The 18979-nt window shown below is 31.6% G+C and overlaps 1 protein-coding gene across 6 annotated transcripts; it reads left to right on the top strand.

The window, feature by feature from the left end:
- Positions 1-7556: 7556 nt before the first annotated feature.
- LOC123195491 (probable serine/threonine-protein kinase PIX13) lies at positions 7557-17505 on the top strand. Of its 6 annotated transcripts, none has more exons than XM_044609240.1 (7): positions 7557-7738; positions 7850-8160; positions 8582-8717; positions 8815-8957; positions 16155-16244; positions 16792-16915; positions 17113-17505. In XM_044609240.1, the coding sequence occupies exons 1-7, from the start codon at positions 7654-7656 to the stop codon at positions 17370-17372; spliced, it is 1149 nt and encodes a 382-aa protein (XP_044465175.1). In that variant the 5' UTR covers positions 7557-7653; the 3' UTR covers positions 17373-17505. The 6 variants fall into 6 exon arrangements, with proteins under 6 accessions (XP_044465175.1, XP_044465169.1, XP_044465159.1 ...); XM_044609234.1 differs by having other exon boundaries at positions 7558-7738; positions 8815-8912; positions 17062-17505; XM_044609224.1 differs by having other exon boundaries at positions 7558-7738; positions 17062-17505.
- The last annotated feature ends 1474 nt before the right edge of the window (positions 17506-18979 follow it).

Genomic DNA, 18979 nt, shown 5'->3' with positions numbered 1-18979 from the left:
CAAAATGTTGTTGGCCATTTTTGATTATTACAATATAAAAGAGAGACTGCAAAGAAAATTAAATTTTGTTAATTTAAACCTTAAATAAACTTGTCATATTAGCTCTCATTAAATTATTCGAATCTTATACCCTGTCGGATAGGATCAAGAAATTTTGTTAGATAAAATTTCTAATAGAGAATCAATTTCTTACTAATTTTAATTAAACCCCACATAATAGAAATCTTGGTTTACTTAAAATTGATAAGTAGGAAATTACTTCCTTTTATATCTTTATATAAGCTATGATCTGTAAAAGCTAACCTTTAGCTTTGGATGTCTGACATAATAAAAATCTTTGCACCTTAGACTAGTTAAATCCAACTTGTCATGCTTTCTAAAATAGCATTCCCATTATACCCTCATATATTAGAATTTTAGGCACAATGAAAATTATTATCAAATAACCGGACGATTAATTCCTTGTCATAAAGAATGGTATCCCTCACATAATATAAATTTTAGGATACTCATCTGTATGATAAAGAATTAACTGACCTACGATAGAAGATCTAGATTCAATAACCTTTTTGGGAGATTTTAGGTTGGCCAAAGGACTATTCCCACCCAAGGTATGCTATTTTCCCAAGTTTTTCCCCGTTAACTTTGAAAATCCTATTTACTTACCTGTGGGTGGTTAAAATTAACGGTTTCAAAGGTAAAATCATCATTTTATTTGTATTATTAAAAATAAACTTAAATTTGACTTTATTTTTCCCCCTAAACCCTAAAAACTAATAATTTTCCTCAACCCAAGTTTTAAAAAAACAACATCTTCCCCCTAGGGTTTTCAATTTTTCAGATTCAATTTTTCGGCACCATTTCTTCCTTTTTGGTGACCTCTAGTCAATGCCTCTTCCTCTTTGATGTGGCTTCCTTTTGACGGTTCTTCTGGGCATGGTTGTTGACGAAGACTAGTCACTTTTATTGAGACGAAAAGGAGGTCTTCATCAGAGATGAAGACGACCATGCCCAAAAACACCGTCGAAAGGAGGTTGCGTCAAAGAGGAAGAGGCATCACCTAGAGGTCACCAGAGAGGAAGAAACGACACCGTTTTTTTGAATATGAAAATTGGAAACCCTAAGGGGGAAACTACTGTTTTTTAAAACTTAGGTTGGGAGAAATTATTAAATTTTAGGGTTTAGAGGGAGAAATGCTATAACTAATAGACTCAGTTAATTTTAATAGCCTATGAGTTGGTAAATAAGATTTTCAAAGTTAACGGGAGAAATTTAGAAAATCCGCATACCTTGGGTGGGAAATAGTCCTTTGGCGTTTTAGGTTTAACCTTTTAGTTAATAATGTTTTACATCTTACATATTATAATATCCAAACCACACATGCATCCATAAAATATAAATCCTAATTGGATGATTATAGGGTTTTCGAAAATACATCCTAATGTGACAAACTAAAATCCTAGTTCTAATATTCTTCTTTGAATCCCATCTGGTGGCTCTGTGGATCTCCATCCTTTCATTTGATCTAAACATTGCATTATGAATCATAGGCGTGTAGGCTCGAATGACATAAATAAGCAAATAATTATTACAAACCATTTTCCGAAAGAAAATTAGATGCCATTTGAATAAATTGGAAATTTCAAATATCACCCATAATCATCCCTAATATATATTCATTCATCTTAATAAACATTTCATAATATTAATAAATATTAGGCAAGATTTTAAAATAAACTATATAAACTAATGTAAATAATATATATTCAAAGATTCATAAATAAATATTATGATGCATATAATGTAAATATATAAAATATTTTTCTTCAGTAGCAATTACTTATAGTTGTTTATGACTATAAAAGAGTACATGCATAATTTTACAAACCCTAAAATATAATATCAATGTATTACATTTCATATACCATTAATCCATATAAACAATTGTCTCTTACTTGATCATCATTAAATGAGACTAATTGTATATGTACCTTTTACAATTAATCACCATTATCATGTAATGTGCGTATCTTTCATGAACTATTATGCATCCTTCAAATCAATCACATGAATTAGGCTTGTAGACAACCAGCATTTTTCAATCAAAAATGCATAAAACACTTATATGACCCAAATTGAGCCTTTGAAACATATGCATAATCTTTTAAAAGAGTAATATTATATATACTCACTTTGGATACACAAATATATATACACTTATATATGTCATCTCATGATTAGATATTACTTTATCTTTAATTCAAAATCATCTAATCGTGTGATGATATATATATAAGTGTGTATATATTTATGTACCCAAAGTGGGTGCATATAGTTTTATTTTTTTTAAAAATACACTAATTACTTTAAAAAGCATTTCATGGATATAATGCCCAATTACATCATGACTTGTACTTGACCAAATTGCAACTTTAATATACACATCAAATGTGCATTTATCATCAAGAACATCACATATTATCATTTATGCATAAAAAAAAAAAAAGAGTTTCATGCAACAATTGCATCATGCCCAAATTATGCATAACTTTTAAGGCCAAAAGACTTATTCCCACCCAAGGTTTAGTAAAAACCCAAACTCATATCCGCTAATATTCGAACACTCAAATATTTACCTTTCTATTAAAATTCACTCTTAGAGTTAAAAGTAAAAATGTTATTTAGCTAAAATTATTAAAAAATAAAAAAATTATTATATTTTCTCCTATGTTTAAAAACTAACAATTTTTCTCAATCTAAAATTTGAAAAGTGACAATTTCCCTTCTAGGGTTTCATTTTTTTTCTTTCCTTCTTTAGCGACTATTCTTCAGTCAACCTCGCATATAGATATGCCCTTCAGCCTATCGGAAGAAGACAAATCTTTGGCCAATCAGAGGTTGACCAATTATTTGTCGGTCAAAGTTTGTGTGATGCACAAATTTGTGCAAAAAATGATGTATATGGCTTTAGGGTTGTGTTGCTCCAAATATTGATAGGTTTAAAGGCACTTGATGCAAAACACCTTAGTGGTGAGCAAAATTTGGTTGATTAGATGAAACCAATGCTTTCTCAGAAAAAATAAGGTGAAGAACATAATGGTGCACAAATAAAGGGGAGGTAGCACATCATATAACACAACTTGCTCTAAAATGCCTAGAGGTAGATCCTAAATGCTGCCTTTCCATGAAAAAGGTTTTGGAGATTTTGGAGCAGGTTTAAACAATCAAAGAAACTCCTAGGAACTCAATGTTTAGCTCCTCATTGTAACACCCCCTTCTAGAAGTATTGCTCTCCAGAGGAAGATGCTATTAAATTGACTAAATTGAGCATGCTTGACTTTCAAAACATTTTAATACTCATAAATAAACTGTTATAAAAACTTTGAATGAACTTCATTTATTAATATCTAAAAATGACCAAAATACTCTCAATGTAAAAGTATGTTAGAAGTGTACAAAAGATGTCTACTCCTTAAAATAAAATTTGAAGTCTATAATGTGTGTATAGTAAAATTTATAAATGAAATCATAATGAAATAAAATTGGTAAAACTGAAATGATTATAATGCCCTTGTGGCTTTATGCTTGCTAACCATAACTCATCCTCTAATCGTTACAATTACCTGTATCTGCATACATAAAAGTAAGAGAGTGAGAGATAAAACACTCAGTAAGTAGGAGACTATACTAATAGTTTTTACTGAAATCTCCAAAATGCCCTTAATCTAGATCCATACTAACTTTATCATTTAGATTTAGTATTAAACTCCTTTGTGGATTATGGTAGGTCCTATACACTATCTTTGTGCTTCTACTGTACTTTAGAGAATAATTAGACTATATACTATAACTCTTAGGTCGAATTATGTCCCACTCGGTTACTAAAGAACTATTCCCTTGGATTCCTATATGCTGTGACCATACTAAACTTAGTGAAAATATTTGATTCTGAAAACTGTAATTGAAATTGTATACTAGGTCAATTGGTTTGGATCTAATACAGAGATTTAACACCTTAGCCTTATGAGCTATCTCTTTGTTCAACTTCAATAAGACTGTATCTCAATTGGGCTTTACTACTAGCAAGTACTCTATTATAGGTATGGTTTCTTATTGTAGGTGGTGTAGGGAATGTATACTCATGGTATTATGTCTAGCATGCATGTATCTCGAGCCTTAACTAACTTTGGCTCGCTCTTGCTTCCATCTAAAAATGTATCTCGTGCCATTTTATAACTAAACTCTTAGGCATGTAAGGTACTACTGCATACCTGAAATGTTTGTATTATCACTTGGGATGTCTTATCTCTCTACCTTAGTTCTTTTGCTATTTTCTTTCTTCTGCCTTAAATGCACATACGTGTATATCTTAACACATGAGGGTGTGTCTCTTTACTTTACTCACACACAACCACCTCCCCATGGCTTCTTCTCATGTGTTACTATTGATATATACATGGGCGTGTATCCTGATTCACATAGGCGTTTGCCCCTTCAGATATTTATTTTATTTTCTCTTTTAAACTTAGTTTAACTATGTCACTTTGTAGAGGTATTTCAATTATTTCTTTCCCACTTACGATTGTGCTAAAACTACACACAGAAAACCCACGTGTCCTAGTTGACTGCTAATAGGTCAATGATGTCCCATAATTGTTGAGACACCAGAAAACTTAGCTTGAATTCTTGAAACTTATGTACATGGTTGTGTACTCTATACCACACGACCATATGGCATCTCGAGAAAACAAGTTGAAAGACCTTATTTTTGCACCTTTCTTAAATCAAATGAAATCTTATCCATATTTGCATACAGACAAGCAAGCAACATAATGCTACTAACTTCAAAATTACCAATATCTGATTAATAATTTATATAGAGAATGAAAAGGGTTCTAATGGTAGAAGTTTTATTCTAACACACAGATCACCAATCATCACATCTAATCATTCAAACATAACAACATCATCAAACATACTGAATATCCATAATCCATGTTTCTATCATCTTTATAGGGTTATCAAGCAACTATTACAACCACCAAGAAAATAAATTACATCGGCATAGGCAAGAATATGAACTTATCACATATGAAGTTGCTTCATCAAAGTATGTGCTTGTATATATATCTAAAACTTGCATTCAATCATTAACTCATCATTCTAAACTAGTAATCATCAAGATTCCAAGGATATCTATAAGTAAAACCTCTTCTTTCTAGAATTGTCATTAATCAGGTTGCCAAGAAATATCGTCAGAGCTACCAAATGAAAACCAAAAGTTCTAACTTGAATTTTCTCTCTCTGAACAGTGAGTGCATTTGATTAGGGATAAAAATCCCTAAAATGTAGTCATCATGTCTTTCATAAAATTGAATTTGCATTCAACACACACAGGCATGTGTCGAAGGCATACGACCGTGTGTCACTTAAATTGGAATTTTATGCAGAATAAACTTATCCGATTGACGTAACAATGACACATGTGCACGGTTGTGTGTCACTCAAAATTCATACTTTGACTTTTTAAATCACATTTAATCCTTCACACAACAATTAAGCTTAAACATAAAGACTATTTTACCCTCGAGACGTACCTATGGGTGTTACATTCACACCCTACTCCTAGGCGCAATGTTGAACCTGCTTCTCATTATCATTCTTCACTTCACTCAAAGAATTGTGTCAAAACATGAGCTGGAAATTGAATCACACTTGAAGATAAACAATACAAAATCTAAACTTTTACATTGACACAAAAACATGTGTGCATTAATTTTTTAAGTTGTTTATTTGGATTACACGAAATTTACATGTGTACATAGGAAAAAAATGTTGTCTCATGTAAATGTGAAGGTTTTGGAGATATCTTAACTGGTCAATATATCTGCTTTACTATAATGGCATAGACATAAAAATTAAGTAAATGATGTGTGTGTGTGTATTATGAAGCAATGTTATGTGCGCTTATAATAAATAACAAATTGAGTATATTGATGATATGCCATTATATGATTAAGTATTATTATATTAATAATTCAAAATTATTTAATTATATGGTGACATTTTATCATTAGTATCCAAATTAGTATATATTCATTATAACTATACATAGTTTTATTGATAAATTATGTCAAAAGGTTTAATGTGCTTAGGTAGTGACAAGTCTTCATTTACATGAAAATGTGTCCCAAATTCAATGTACCTCATTATGTAATTTGGTTGTTCATAAACCTACGGGGGCATTTGGACTTGATGGTAAAAAAATTATTTTAGTTATCTATATTTTATTATTTACATTACTTTGTTTAGCTTATAAGTAATAAAAAATTCTAGTAATATTTTATTATCAATAGTAATATGGTAAATAATATAAGATGTAATCTGATTATCACCTCTATCTTAGACATTAAAAGATTACTAAGTTAATCTTGATTTTATTATAACTATATCCATGTTTATTAATTTTTTTAAAGCAAAAATAATCTCATTTTCAATTAATATAATAAATAACATAAAAAATGTTTTAGAATAATTATACCCAAGGGTAGTGAAGTAAAATAATATACTAATATTATTTTATTATTTCTAACAAAACACAATAATTATTTATATCTACCCATTTTTATCAAATTTTATCAAACATAGTAATAATTTATACTCATCAATTCTCAAGGTAATTTATCTTCAAAGTAATATTCTAATTTTGATAATAAAATATTTTCCAAATCAAACGCCCCCTAATAGTGTTCAAATGCTCTCATTTGCTAATGCCACTATGATAGAAAATTTCCTTATTATGTGGTTTAAGGTTTAATAAAATAAAGGAATTGAATAGTTTAATAAAAGTTTAGATATAAACTTAATATGATCAATAAAGATAGTACATACACTTCATGGGTTATGATACAAGTGGACAATTTAATGTGGATTTTACCTCTGGGTTTTATAACCCAAAAACTTATAGGTTATTTAACCAATTGCAATGAGACGAGGACAAATGTAATGGCTTTGATATTATAATTGTAACATTTTAGTTCAATAGCCCAATGCACTATTAAGTTATTGATTGTTTTGAATATACAATCTATCATAATTTTGTTTTTGGGTTTTGCAATCAAAACACGTTATTAATTCAAAGAGCTCATGAATTATTTAATCAACTTTATCTTAGTATTCCAAGTGATGTGGGATGTATATCCAAATCCAATTTCTCTCCCATGTTTTGTCAACATGAGATTTATCTAAATTTGTCACAAACTTAGATGAATTTTAGAAATTTTACAAATTTAGGAAGCATGACACATCGTGTATTCCTATAACCTTGCAAGTTTTTAATTAAATATTTTATGACCTATACAAGATCCTTGGGATTTATTTTGTTTCATGTTCAAAATTTAATTCAGTTTTGATGTATAAGATTAATTTTGAAAATGCATTATTTGTGAAAAATTCAATATTAAAATTTTCATGACTAGTACATTTCCAAAATAAACAGTTTATTTTACCTTTGTGCCTCTTCATATTTTTACGTTGAATTCCCCAACCCACCTCAACCTTATATTAACGATCAAAACCACACACAAACTCTCCCTAAATTACGCTGCTTTTGTTTTTCAAACATCGTTCAAAACAGGGCTTCTCAAGTTCTTCATGGGTAATTGCTGGGTATCTTGTTCCAAAGAGGCTAATCCTACTACTCCTAATACCACCTCCATCCACAATCCTACAAGCTCAGGTGCTGAATGAATATCTTAAGCTTTTAGTTTTATTTTTAGATTGGTTTTTGAGTTTTATTTGTTCTTTGATGAAATGATTTGTTCACTGAGTCTTGTTGGAATTTTGTAAGGGGTGTCAAACATTTACAGCCACACTACAGAGATATCAGCCACTAGTTCCCAGGCTGTTAATGAAGGCGGGGAGGAAGCAACTGCAGATGGACAAATTTTGGAGACACCAAACTTGAAAATGTTCATTTTTGCAGATTTGAAGCTTGCAACTAAGAACTTCAAGTCTGATACTTTGTTAGGGGAAGGTACTTTTGGGAAAGTTTATAAGGGTTGGATTGATGAGAAGACATTTGCTCCTTCTAAAAGTGGTATTGGAATGGTGGTTGCCATCAAGAAATTCAGGTCAGAAATTATGTTACAAGAATGGCAGGTATTCTTCTTGACCTTTTTGTTTTGTTTTGTTTTTTATTTCTTTTATCGCCTATATGTAGGATTTTGAATAATTTTAGAAAGAATTCATGAAAGAGTTCATAAAAGAAAAGAAAAATGTGCTGGTATTGTTGACAACAACCTTCAATGTGATTGGGCTTTAGATAAAGGTTGTCTGTCCCACGAAGCATAACTTATCTGCATTGCTAAAATTCCGAGGCTGATATTTGTGAGATGCTTTTTCTTAAGTTCAATTACCTTAGAATATATGCTGCCTTTAATTGATCTGCATAATGCTAGGCCAGTGAAACTGTCGGACTTGACTGGACATAAAAATTGCGTTTAGGAAGTTTTCTTTAAATAACAAATTTTAAATATGCTCCTTGATTTGAGGATAATGTAATTTATTTTCTTTTATGCAGTCAGAGGTTAACTTTCTAGGAAGACTTTCTCATCCCAACCTTGTTAAGCTTTTGGGATACTGTCGGGAGGATAAAGGGCTGCTCCTTGTGTATGAATTCATGCAAATGAGAAGCTTAGATAAGCAACTTTTCAGAAGTAATGAGTCATGAAACACAAAGTTGGCTAAAATAAAGAAAAAAAAAAGTGCATTCACGGATTATGGTATTGACTCTTACATTGATTTATTGTGCAGGAGATCCTTCCATTGAACCACTATCTTGGGATATTCGGATTAAAATTGCCATTGGAGTAGCTCGAGGACTAGCTTTTCTACATACTTCAGAGAATAAAGTCATTTATCGAAATTTAGCGGCCTCTAATATACTGCTTGATGGGGTTGGTTTTTTTTTTTATTTTTTTTGATTCTTGCCCTTTTATCTAAGTTTATTTAGTATTAAAAGCAAAAACATAGAATAAGTGAAATCTAATTTGAAATCTGGTAGATATTTAGAATCATATGGTAGTCACAATTCTGGATTTCTTTTTCCCTTTTTTAGATTTTTTATTACTATTTTAGCTTGGAAATAGAGTTGGATTGAAATAGACTATGTTTCCTTCATTATAATTGTTGAAGTGATTTATCATAAACAATGTAGGCAATTTAGAGTCATATGCAAGTTAGACTACGGTAACAACAATTAGAATTTAATAAGAATCTTATGTCTATTATTGTGCGATATGAATATAAGAGAATTAAAAGAAAATGAAACATAAGATTTTTAACATGGTTTGATCTGATGGTAAGGGGGCTAGCAGTTATAGTTTATGTTTATATCCTATAGAGGATAAGTATAATAGATGAGTTATGAGTTTGACATAGATTTTTGGTCTCTTTTTGGTTTGCGTTTCTTTTTCTCACTCTCAATGGTCTTTTATATTTATAAGACTAATAAAAAGTTATATTCGAATTAAAACAATTAGGAGATTCCTAATTTAAATATGATTTAAAGAATGTGTTCTTATTCTATTAAACTAAATAGGGAATATTACAATTTCAAAAATATTTTGATTGGAAATGTGGAGATAGATTCCCTTTGATGTCATTGGGAAGAGATAGGAAAATCTTTATAAAAGATTCTACTAAGTGGAGGTCTTTTTATTGTCTTTAGCTGAAGAATCTACCCATATCCCTTGTTGTTTGAGAGGCTTCTTGAATTTCTAGTCTTATTGTTGTCATTGGTAGGTTCACTTAAAAGAGACATTTATTAGGGAGAATCCTTACAAGTTGAAGTATATTATATGACAATTGCGCCTTATTTCTTAGACTGCAAGGACGTCTTCAAGAACTTCAATTGCTTCTTACCTTGAATGGATCAGTGTCACATGGAGATTACTATATCTTTGTGACAAGGACATGATAATCGACATCATACATTTTGAGCCACGTATCAATCCCATTGTTTGACTTTCCTATGGAATGTGCTTGACATATTAGGATGGTTGACACATGTTTAGGGATTGTGCTGAACAATTAGGATCGATTCTTGTTTGTTTTTTTGTTTTGGCTATAAAAGGAGAGCAAAAATGGCTTAAACCTTTCACATTTTATAAATTTTTTTTCTTGTTATACTTGTTGGTTTTCATAGGCCTTTTGAAAGTCTTTTCTCTTTGTCAATTGAAAAAGTATCATCACCAACCTATAAGATGATGAATTACTTAACTTTGAGAGTTGTCGATGGTGTAAATTATATTGTATTTTGTTGTTCTTGCATAGGTAAGAGTTGAGGTGCTCTTTTGAGTATGAAGGAAGAGGGCAGTTCAAAGTCAATCCTTTTTGTGGGAAGGGGACGTGGTGGATGAAATTGTGTATGACTTTTTAGATTAGTTGACAATGTGCATATGTTGTCTTCCTGCTATGGTAAATGATATTATGCACCCCTCATGGGTGCACAAATGTGTCTTGTGCCATGATAGATATCCTAATGCAAACATGTTGTTTATGTTAGCTACTTCTAACCAATGTTTTGTCGTCAAATGAATAAAAGATATGATTTTTGAAGGTTTGCCATGGATTCATGGTCTAAACGAATGAACACAATTCAAGGCTCGTGTGACCTAGGTTAAAATTACTACAAATTGTAATGCATCTTGGTTGGCCTAAAAAGGGTTCTTGATGGAATATTGACATATCAAGTGTTTATGCTTAAGAGTTTCTTCCTCACTAATTTGCTTAAGAGAAGAGAGGGTTATTGAGGTTGAGTTAACACTATGGCTCAAAACTTGTGGAAGAGTTCAAGAACAAAGGAACTCTACATGTTCCTTCCTTACCTATAAACTAATAATAATTTCCTCAAAGAAAGAATACATGATTTGATGAAAAAGCTTGAGACTCCATCTTTCATTGTAATCACAGATTGAATATAACTACTTATTTACTCATGGTGGAGTGTATTGTGTTTTATAATTGTAAATTAATATAATTAATAAAATAATAAATTTAGAACTTTAATTGTATCTCTGTATTATTGTTATCACACTGCTTAGAATCTTAACATACACCTTTTATGTGATGAACGAACAAATACAAAAGAGAATAAGTACTCAAACATAAGTAATTAAGTTGTTTGAGATAACATAGGTTTATATGACAAATTTACAAGATTTCGAGGTGTCCCTCTACTTGGTAGATGATAGTAATCATTGCCTTAAGTGAAATTTTTTTTATCTTATCATTTTGTATGATGACTATTTTGGTAATGATATAGTTTGAGCTTCTAGTCATCTATGTAATGGCAAGGCTCATATTTTCTCTTGCTTTTGGCTAGGTGTCTATTGAATTATCAGTATGAAGATGTGTAAAAGCAATCAAGTATTATTTTTTCACAACTATGAATTATGAAACAAGTAGTGATTCTACACGCTTTTTATAGAGAATCCATCGTGTTGACTTGAGTTCCTAACTTCCATGACAATGACAAGTAATGTGAGTTATGGTTGTCACGTTAAGTTAATAGTGTACAAGTGTGCACCCTTGATTGACATGAGTTGTATCCCTTTGAGATGTTATCCATATCACTGTAGAGATAATAATGGCATAAGTTTATGACTGGACATCACAAGTTTACACCTTGAGTGAGTCTTGCTTACATGTCAGAGTTGGATCGTCCTTGGAGTCACTATAAGCTTCTTTACCTATTATGATGTTTCAAATCCAAGGCATGAATGAGGATTCAAAATGCTTGATGTCTTCAAGGTGGTGATTTTTTTAGTTAATACATCTATTGTTGATTTTTAACCTCCTCACATGAGATATGCTTCTAGCATGATGGAAAACAATATTGGCCTGATGTTGATTATTTCTTGAATAACGAATATGGGTGCCTTGACAATTTAGGTGCATTGATGCATTTTGGATGATATACTACAAGCCTTTATGAGTTCCACACATTATGGGATGGATCGTTTGTTGACAAAAGTATGATTCTATGGTCTATATTCGACCACCTTCTCCTAAAAGGCTTAGTAAGGCATTCAAGTGGTCATGTCGGTTTGATTTGTAAGTCTGGTGGCTTATATCATCATAGTTGTCAAAGATAGTTTTAGTACTAAACACTCGAGGTGTTTGAGTGAATGTAATTTTTTTTACTATGAGTCTTGCTCCAAAGGTTAAGAGAGTTTATCCATTGATTACTAATCTATGTTTTGGGTAGGACAACTTGAGACACCTTGCATGTTGTAGTCAAACAAGGTGTCAAGGTTGATTTCCAAGGATCATTATTTTCCTTAATATAGATGGACATGTGGGATGTCAAGGGAGGACAATAAAAATTGTAATAATTTCATGTGTACACTTTATTTATAGTGTTTTATACTAATGTTAGGTCCTGATCATGGTGATTAGGATGCTAAAAAGAGTCTTGTCAATCATGCTTTGAATTCATAAGTTGGATATCTGACGCATGTTGTAAGGCTACGGTTGTTGGTGGAAAGTACTTTATGTTTGCCTGTAAATTTGGTAATCATCCATGCATTTGCTCTAAAAATTTCTTATAAACTTTCAAGTATTCTCTATGCTTTTTAGTAACTCTTACTCAATTTTTAGATCTTTTTTGCTTAAGATAAGACTTTACGAGATGGTTAATCTAACTAACTCGGGGCGATGACTATGAAGAGGCATAATCGAGTTGTTATTCTAAGGGATATAATCCTCATCTTGTAAGATAAGTTTTGGCTAGTCTTTAGGTATTAGGGCATGTACCAAAAATGAAGAAATGTCAACTGAAGCTTGATAATGGTGTAGGGCCTTTTAAGCCTCTGGTAAAGAGGTTACGAGGGGTCAAATGCCCTCACCTTGTTGGAGTAAGTAACTGAATGGAAGTTGCTCACAATATGAGCGAGAACACTCTAGGTCTTCCTTTTCACTTTTCCCTTTGTTGAGATTTTAAGGATAATAATGAGATAGTTTCTAGTTTTGGTCTTATGATGGACATGATGGAATTTATCTCACAGAATGAATGGTCATTGTTTTAAGGGATGATAGAACTCCTCAAGTTGAAGAAACTTATCAAGGATGATATCAAGGTAAAGCTTACATTACTCATTGTAGAGTTAAGGTTTCTAGGATTTCCCCTATAGTTATGGAGATTTCTTGCTAATGTATCTTGGTTTTTTATATAAAGTCAATAACTCTCATGCTATTTGCTTTACTTGCATTTTGAAAATTCTATCGTGTTTTCTCCATTTCACCATCATTGCTATTTTCATTAATTCTAAATGAAGTCTATAATGATATGTTTGATTTAATTAAATAGACAAGGCGCGCCTAACAGGATTTAACCTACTTTTTTGTTTAGGAGGTATAACCCTTATCCTGAAAGATGTATCTTTAAGTCATTAGGTCATATACCTAAGGCTCTAAAACATAGACTAGAAGTAAGTGATAATAAAGGGCCTTCTAAGCTTCTAGAGAAAAGACTACTAAAGGACAAACATTCTTTATTTGTTGGTGAGGGTAATCATATGGATGCTGATAAGGGTGATAGGTGGATAGTCTAGAACTTTCACTCCCTCCTCTTTTTTAGGCTATTAGGGATGCTAGTGAGGTGATCTTGAATTTTCATCTCGTAGAAGAAATAATACATGAATGAATCACCCGAGAAGAATGGGCAAAGTATCAAGGGATGGAAACCCACTCTTAAACTATAAAAGCTAATTGAAAATGGTATCAAGGCAAAATTCACACTACTCCATATTGTTTATATCTTTTTTTGTTTGTTATCATAACCTGGAGTTTTTTTGTAAGTCATTGACGTGTTACTGCTCCTATTAAACAAGGTGTAACTGACATTGGTACATAGAGGTGACTATCTTCGAAACTCGGACTAGCATAGGGAATAGACATATGCTCGAAGGAAGAAGTTGGTGGAGATGGATAAGAGGCCTAAGGCATTGATAAGTTGTCTGCGGGCATAAGAGGCATCATTGATGGAGAACTTGGCCTTTTATTGTGAGTGCCTACAAAGGTTGGGAGGAGAAGTTACGTAACCATAAGACTAGTTTCATGGAATGTTTGGTCCGAAATGAATAACTTAAGGAGCAAATTGGCCACTAGGATGATAATCTCCTATAGGTTCTTTAACAAGACAATAAGTCAAGGCTAAAGGAGCGTTTGCTTTAGGAAATGTTTTATTATCAAAATTGGAAGATTTCCTTGAAAAATGATTACCTTGAGGATTACTGAGTATTAATTATTATTATGTTTGATAAAATTTAGTAAAAAATGATAAGTTTAAATAATTATTATGTTTGGTTAAAGGTAATAAAATAATATTAGTATATTATTTTATTTAAATGCTATTGGATTTAATCATTCTAAAATAGTTTTATATTATTTGTTGAATTAATTGAAAATAAGATTATTTTTACTTTTAAAAATTAATAAATAAGGATATAGTTTTAATAAAATCAAGATTATCTTAATAATTATTTAATACCTAAAGTGAAAGCTGTAATCAAATTATCTTTTATATTACCTGTCACATCACTATCGGTAATAGAAGATTACCAGAATCTTTTATTGTTAACTAACCAAACAAAATAATGTAAGTAATAAAAGATATATTATTAAAGTAATTTTTCTACCCTTTGAACCCAATGCCCCCTAAAGGTGTTATCTGTTGAGGTCGAGGTTAAAGATAGGGCTAAGGAACTTATTATGGAGGTCTTTTATATTATATAGCTTTGATCCTTGATTATAACTTTTTTTCCATAAGAGGAGTTATGAGGAGTAGGAAAGGGATTGGAGATAGTCTTAGACCACCAAAGGAAATTAGCCACACTTAGTAAGTCGAGGTAAGCAACATAAGACTTGAACCAATTGGGCCAGTCCCTTGAAGGATTTTTGAGGATCCCAGCAAACTGCAGGAGTAGCTTGCATTCTTGCTTCTGATCACAGGGTCGTTGAGACTCTTTGGGACACTATAGTTTCTTTTTTTATACTTAGAAAAATGTACTCGATGCTTGTTCCTTTATATATATATGTATATATCACATGTGGATAATCAATAAAAGAACATCACACAAAACAAACATAGATTGAATATTGTGTTATTCTGATTACAGGACATTGCATATATATTTTCTCTAAATTTTAGGGGGAATAACAAGAATAATCGTAATTAAATAATTTTAGTTCAGATTTGTATATAACTAGTGAATGCCTATCAAACTAAAGTAAGACAACTTACTCAACTAGAGAGGCCTATGCCCAATCTTCTCGTGAAATAGTATGTTTTTGCTAGTGCAATAACCTGTCCTTGTTGGTAGTCCTTCTTGCTTACTTACACTTGCAGGTTGGTTATTGTGGTCTCATTTATGAATTCTTTGAGGATTCCTCAATCAAAGAGGTCTTCAATGGCTTTTGAGAGATCCTGGAACTAGATGGATTCATGGCCTATATCATAATGATAATGGCAAACCTTCCCAGGATCTCAACAAGCACAATCTCCTTTCATTACTCGATTCTGTGAAAATATCCTCTTGTATTTTTTGGTTGCATTTGGTCAATCGGTATGGTCAGGGGGTGTTTGCCATAGAGATTTGGGTCTCTCTTAAATCTTTTCTTCCCAGATATCTTGGAATCCAATTGTTGTTTTCCATCAACTTTTTTTTTTTGAGTTGCCTTATTAATTGTTGAAGAGCTTGGAACAATTGAATGGGAGTCGATAGACTATGCTTCATGGTGGGCAACAAAAATATCTTCTTCCCTAATACTTAGTTTGCTAGTCTTAGATATCATTGCATCAAGAGACACAACAAAGCCTTCTAATATGATTAAAGTTGGGGTGCGTTCAATCACCTCAGCATGAGGGGCATAGAGAGCATTCAAGTGATTGTGCATGTCTAGTTTACAAGTCCAGTAGCTCGTTACATATTGTATGTAATGGTAAGTCATAACACCAGTTCCTTAGGGCATTAAGCAAGTGTTATCCTGTAGACGGGAGGCCTACTTTGTATGTCTATATGTATTATTCGCTGATTTTTATTTAGTATCTTATGTTGGCTAGCTTGAGTTACCTCACCTTTTGTAACTAGATATTGAATTGGTTCGAGATGCTAATTGATAGCCACGGCTGGCATCGTGGGAAGCCTATCCCAATGGTCAAAAAAGTGATACATATTGAGGTTCATTTCTATTTGTTGTTATTGATGTGGAACAGGAGAATATCTTAGAAGATTTGTGATAGATTTCTTTTTTAGCAAAAATATGTTCTTTATCTTGATACGAGGGACTTTCCTGTTTCCATTGTTAAATGTCATATAGGAATCGTCTGGTCTCTAATTAGTGTTTGATCCCTTGTCTTGGCATCTTGAACCCATTTGGAGGTATACCTCAAGTAAAAATCCTGTGGGCTGATAGTTATCGTATGACAAATTGCTAGTCATGTTGCTGGTTGTTGGTTTTAGTTACTTTGAGTAGGTTCACCTTGAAGAGAGGGGAGAATTCCAACGGACAGGAGAATACCAAATAGCATTAACACTTTGAATGAGGAGTAGCTTGATATCTTGTTGGGAAATTTTGTGGCTTCCTTTTTTAAATCTTTTCAAAGCGAATAAAAGAATCAGACGTTGTGTTGCATCATAGAAAGTATGCGTACATTAATTAGATAATATGACCTTATCTTAGTATTCTAACAACCTTGGTTGTTCCTCGTGTTGTGTTATTTCACAGCGCTTCCATGCAAAATTAGGGCATTTTGGCTTGGCGAAATGGGGGCCTGCTGGTGCAGAGTCCCATGTCACAACCATGGTAATGGGGACGTATGGTTATGCTGCTCCAGAATATATTACAACAGGTAGTTATATGTTTAAGAATTCGGATTTTTATGTTTGTTTTAATGGTTAAGTAGACTATTCCAGTTACCAGTGAAAAATTAGGGAGAATCCAACGCTTTTTGTTAAATAAAATTAATTAACTTGGTATTTCATAATTATACAACAGGTCATTTGTATGTGAAGAGTGATGTATATAGCTTTGGGGTTGTGCTGCTAGAATTGTTGACAGGTTTAAGGGTTCTTGATCGCGAGCGCCCCAGAGAAGAGGAAAATTTGGTTTGTTGGATGAAGCCAATGCTCTCTCAGAAAACGAAGCTGAAAGACATAATGGATGCACGGATGGAGGGGCAATATTCAATAGAGGCAGCAAAACGGGCAACACAGCTTGCCCTAAAATGCCTGAAACTAGATCCTAGACACCGCCCCTCCATGAAAGAAGTTGTGGAGATTTTGGAGCGCGTTGAAGCAATGAAATGAAAAGCCTAGGAACTCTCTGTCTATGTGTCACCCCTAACTTGAAGAATATTTAAGTTGAAATATTACATATTCTATAACAGTTGATTTTCCCCATAAATATTTTTATACTTTCTTTATGATAATAAAAATTTTTAAAAACAAATTGCATTTTCATGATAATAAAATATTCAACTCCAAATTCTTAAAGTCATTTACAATCACATAAGCCTAAAAACATAAAGCTAGACATTTTAAGACTTTTCTACTAGCCTTGATCTCCCTTTATTCCATAACTCTCAGCTTGTTATGATACCCATATTCATGGGATGAAAATATTTTATTACATGTATATTGTGTATCAGCTGTATAATTAAAATTGTGATCTAAATTCCAAATATGATTGCATTGTAAAGATTAGATTAGCACATTTAATAGCTAGTTATTATTGACGGAATGTTATTTTATTGTAAAAAGATGCATATTTTGGCACAAAACTATCTCAAATAACTCTATTTCGTCTCAAAAAGAATACATTTGGGGACAAAAAAATTTGTCATTGATTGTGTGATAAATACGGATCAACGGACCCTTACTTATATAATGAATTAAAGATAATTTTTTTTGTTTTTAATAGTATAATAAATAAAAGATAAAAATTTTCATCATTGATTGTGTAAACCCCCAATGGCCCTCCTAAACTTCATTATGGAGTTTAGAATCCTCCCAAACTGGAAAAAACCTCAAATAAAGTCTTATAAACAATGTTCGATGAAATAATTTGACAATCATTCTTCAGAGATATCAAATAATCCACTTAATAAAAGATTTGTGTTTAAACCGAGTAACTATAAAGTTGATCGCCAATTTTTTGTTTTTACATTGGGGACAAAATTGTTTGTCTTCTATCGTATAATGAATTAAAGGCAATTTTTTTAAGTTTAAATACATCTCCTACTCAATTTACTTATCTTTCCTCCTTACATGACATGTAATTCTCTTATAAATAAGTTTTAATTAATCAATTAATTAAAATATGCTGTATTTCCTTGTCTTGCCCACTTTAAAACCCTTTCATAATCTTTCTATATTTGGAAAGTCAATTAGACAGTTTAATTATCTATGAAAAATTAAACCTAGAAAAGTAAAAATATATCCCTTATTATTTTAATTGTAGATCTTACTATCACACCCACCCATATGCCTACAATAATTTGACAGGTCCTATTTGACAATAATTTCACATATTTTTATAATTCTTAAATAAGGTATGTAAATCAATAATGTTGCCAAAATGAAAGCTATAAGAAAAACTCAATGATTAAATGAGCAAAATATGTATGAACAAAGGGAAAATATATTAATTTTGTTAAAACCTAAATTTATAATTTTACCTATAACTAAATCTGAAAATTAAAAACTTAAAATTAAATATCAAAATGAAAAGAGATAGTCTAAGATTGTTAAATGAGATTAAAAGCCAAGATTGCCTGCGAATAACTACGATTTTGAAGATAAATGATTATGATTTCGGAGGAGACAAAGATAAAATGCACGATGTTGTTTAGGTATAAAATTATTTAGAACATAAATATCAATAGGGTAAGATATTGTAAATAAAAATAAATTTC

The sequence above is a fragment of the Mangifera indica genome, chromosome 1 (assembly GCF_011075055.1).
Source record: "Mangifera indica cultivar Alphonso chromosome 1, CATAS_Mindica_2.1, whole genome shotgun sequence".
NCBI classification, from domain to species: Eukaryota; Viridiplantae; Streptophyta; class Magnoliopsida; order Sapindales; family Anacardiaceae; genus Mangifera; species Mangifera indica.
Note: the sequence above shows the minus strand (reverse complement) of the source record. Positions and strands in the feature narration are given on the sequence as shown.

Coding starts and splice junctions, on each gene's coding strand:
- LOC123195491 (XM_044609224.1), top strand. CDS start 7,654: ATGGGTAATTGCTGGGTATCTTGTTCCAAAGAGGCTAATCCTACTACT. Junction 8,958..16,154: donor CTAATATACTGCTTGATGGG/GTTGGTTTTTTT, acceptor TTTTGTAACTAG/ATATTGAATTGGTTCGAGAT. Junction 16,916..17,061: donor TCCAGAATATATTACAACAG/GTAGTTATATGT, acceptor ATTATACAACAG/GTCATTTGTATGTGAAGAGT.